At 35.2% G+C, this 3,326-nt stretch overlaps 1 protein-coding gene across 1 annotated transcript; it reads right to left on the reverse strand.

Moving 5' to 3' along the window:
* Nucleotides 1-1,367: 1,367 nt before the first annotated feature.
* Nucleotides 1,368-1,907, reverse strand: LOC149961087 (uncharacterized). Its single transcript, XM_090155882.1, has one exon. The coding sequence runs from the start codon at nucleotides 1,905-1,907 to the stop codon at nucleotides 1,368-1,370; it is 540 nt and encodes a 179-aa protein (XP_090012008.1).
* Between the last annotated feature and the right edge of the window lie 1,419 nt (nucleotides 1,908-3,326).

The raw sequence follows: 3,326 nt of genomic DNA on the forward strand, positions 1-3,326 counted from the left end.
TTTTTGAAATGCCCTAGACTCATCAAACTACTCAATCGGTTCTATATTGTCCCCACTTTTGTTTAATCTATGCATTAACGACCTTGTAAATGTTATCCCGATGGTACGATCCTTACTTTGGAAAATAAAAACCTCGAATATCTTTATAATAAAGATAACATCTACCCTGAAAGAAAAGCTGGTTGTCTGGAAAAAAGTCTAAAATATAATGTTTGCCAACACTTAATCATTCCATTGTGACCAAATATTCAAGGTAGTGATATCCCCTTGGACATGCTGGTTACTTTCAAAAGGGATCGTAGATTTATTAAATCTTAAAATGTATCTGCATTTGACCATAACGCTCCACGTACAGCCAATTTCAAATTCATAGTTTACATTCTTTTCGTGGTTAAAATAAATTGTAATTGGGATAGGTTTCAAAGGATCTTATAATTTATGTAAATTTTAATTAAGCGTATGCGATCGCCGAAAGTTTTGTGAAAATAATTGATAATGCATTAAACTACAAGCTCAGTGGTTAGCGGCACTTACCCGGAGAGCCAAGGTTCGTGATAAGAGTCCGCCCCGAGTTGATTTATTTTTTAACTCGGAGCTTTAACCTTTTTAAGATTAACCTTCTTAATTAAAAAATAATTGAAATAGTTTTACAGCTCACGCAAACCGTTTCTATAGTCAGTATTAAGGATACGGTTTTGAAATATATTTATTTTTAACTTAGAAATTTAATTTTGAAAAATAAATGGGGAAAAATCCCGATTGCAATTTTTTGAGGTTTAAAAAAAATTGGTTTCAAAATTATTCCATCAAATTTATGCCAAGTTTATAAATATTTTTCTACTCTTAACTTTAAAATGAACGTTTTATATAAATTAACGACGGTTTCCATCGATATGTGTCATACATAATGAAGCTATTTATTTTAATTATTTATTTATTTATTTGACATCAACAAAGACCACGAAGCCACAACAGGCTTATGTGCGGTCTGAAAATGGTTAAATACAAAATTTAAAAAAAAGATAAAAGTGAATATACATTGATAAATTGAGCTTAATAAAGATTGAATATGAATAATAATAATAAACTAAGAATTTTGAGAATAAATGGGGGGTAAATTGGGGTTGGAGAGCCACATTGTGATTGCCTTTCTGAAAGTAATTTTGGAAGCAGAGCGCAGAAAGTCTGACGGCATTGCATTCCACTCATTCATGACACGGCTTGACAAATGACGATAGCGCGCAGAACGTTTAATTAAAGGTTTGACTAATTTGGCCTGATGACCCCTCGTACGCGCATTAAAAGATAAAACAAATAGGTTGAGCAAGGTAGTGCTATCCGGAGTCTTTAAGTAACGCTGGTAGAGATCAAACACTAGTTTGGGCGATACCTCTAAAATTTCCAGGTACAGTTCGGCTTCCCGATTTATGTATCGGAGTGAGATTTGTTATTTTCCACGAAATCGGAATCGTTCCAGTATTAAAACTGTGACTGAGAATGCGGTGCAGAGGTTCAACTAGCGAAGCCGCGAGAGTTTTCAAGAGGAAAGGATGAAGTCCGTCAGGACCTGCCGCTTGATTAACATTGAGTTGACGCAGAAGTTTGAAAACTAAAGCGCGGTCACAATCAAAAACTGGAAGAGTCGGACGATCTTCGGTAAGTGGGGACGTGACTGTAATATTCGGTCGGTTAGATGAAACCTTGGCGAAATGAGAACCGAGAACTTGGGCAATTTCAATAAGATCTGTAGTCAATACTCCGTCGCTTGTTTTCATCTCGGTAATAGTAAATTTGCTTTTACGTAATTTATTAACATGACCGTAAAAAACTTTAGGGTTGGAAGAAATTTGACTTGAAAGTAAGTATTCCGTTGTCCTTTTCTGATTTCTTAAGGCCATTTCGAGCATGTTTGTATTTTTCATAAGCAGCTTTAATAGTATTGATATCAGCACATTTCCTTTTAAGACGTACATAGCTATTCCAAAGTTTACGTTTATACGCGCTGGATTTAGAAAGGCGTACATCAATGCGCGTAGTATGAGCATAGATGGGCGTTGTTCACTCATATGGTATCCAATCACAGTAGAAGGAAAGTGAGGGTGTGGCATCGATCCCGGGGTCGGGGTCAGGTTCGGGATCGGGGTCCGGGATTTAAGGGGTGAAATGGGGGTTAAATCGTCGAAAAGTCAATGTATTTAGGGTATTTCTCGCGACGATTTGTTTTCTCATATATAAACATATTATGTCCAGGCCAACTTGTTCATTTATCTACGCTTATCTCGAAAGATACTTGAACGTATATCTTATCAAGTGTTATCGTACGGAATAAGTTGAAATGATGTAAAAATTGATAACCTAGGCGACGCGTGCGCAGATTACCCCGGGGGACGCGGTTAATTTGAATTTAAGAGTGTTTTGACGTCATGGAATATTCGTTGTTAAAGTAGAATGGAAATATTTTTAAACTTCATTTTAATATCATTGTAGTACTTAAATATGCTTGGCACTTGAACCAATCTCACGAGTATTTCTTAAAACGAATATCTCGATCGCGTTTTATCGTACGAAATAAGTGGAAATTATGTAAGTTGTATGATTAATAACCTAGGCAGGAAGATAGCGCGTGCGTGCGCGGATTACCTGGGAGGCGCGGATTGCCCGGGCGCGCGGTTAATTTGAATTTAAAACATGGATTCCCTCTCCGAAATAATTCATGTACCCAAAATTGGACCGCAAGTTTTTTTCTTTTAGGGGAATCTCTATGGGAGTTTAACATTACAATAAAGCTAATAGGTCCAGTTTGGGGTACTTTTGGTCCGAAATGGGGTACATAGGGCCGAAAATGGTGACTTTGGTCGTTTTAAGGGTACTTTTGGTCTATTTTGGTCCATTTTTTGGGTGCATCAGAAAAGCAGTTGGAAAAACGAAGAGCCTTTTTTTTCCACCCATCTCCAAACTCCAAAAAATTATTGCTTTAATTTATTTATCGCTTCCGTAGGTATAAAATAAGATAAAAACCACTTACCTATATTTTAATTACGGTAAATTAAAAATACTTAATTAGTGTACTAAGTTACGTTTAAAAGAACCTTTAGTAACAATTCCAATATGTAAATATAGGTATAAGGATTGAAAAAATACTTAAAGTGGTTTTACTGATAAACTCTAAAGGAATTTAACTTTAAAGGGTATCTTAGATTATTGTTTTTAATTTTATTCAAGTTCAAAACGTATTAAGAGTCCTTCAAAGTACTATAAAAGGATTTTATTTACGAACTTAATTCATATTTTCTTCAAACTTTCAATTCGCTTTTATTACTATTTAA

Source organism: Leiobunum rupestre, chromosome 1, assembly GCF_980474605.1.
Source record: "Leiobunum rupestre chromosome 1, qqLeiRupe1.1.hap1, whole genome shotgun sequence".
NCBI classification, from domain to species: Eukaryota; Metazoa; Arthropoda; class Arachnida; order Opiliones; family Sclerosomatidae; genus Leiobunum; species Leiobunum rupestre.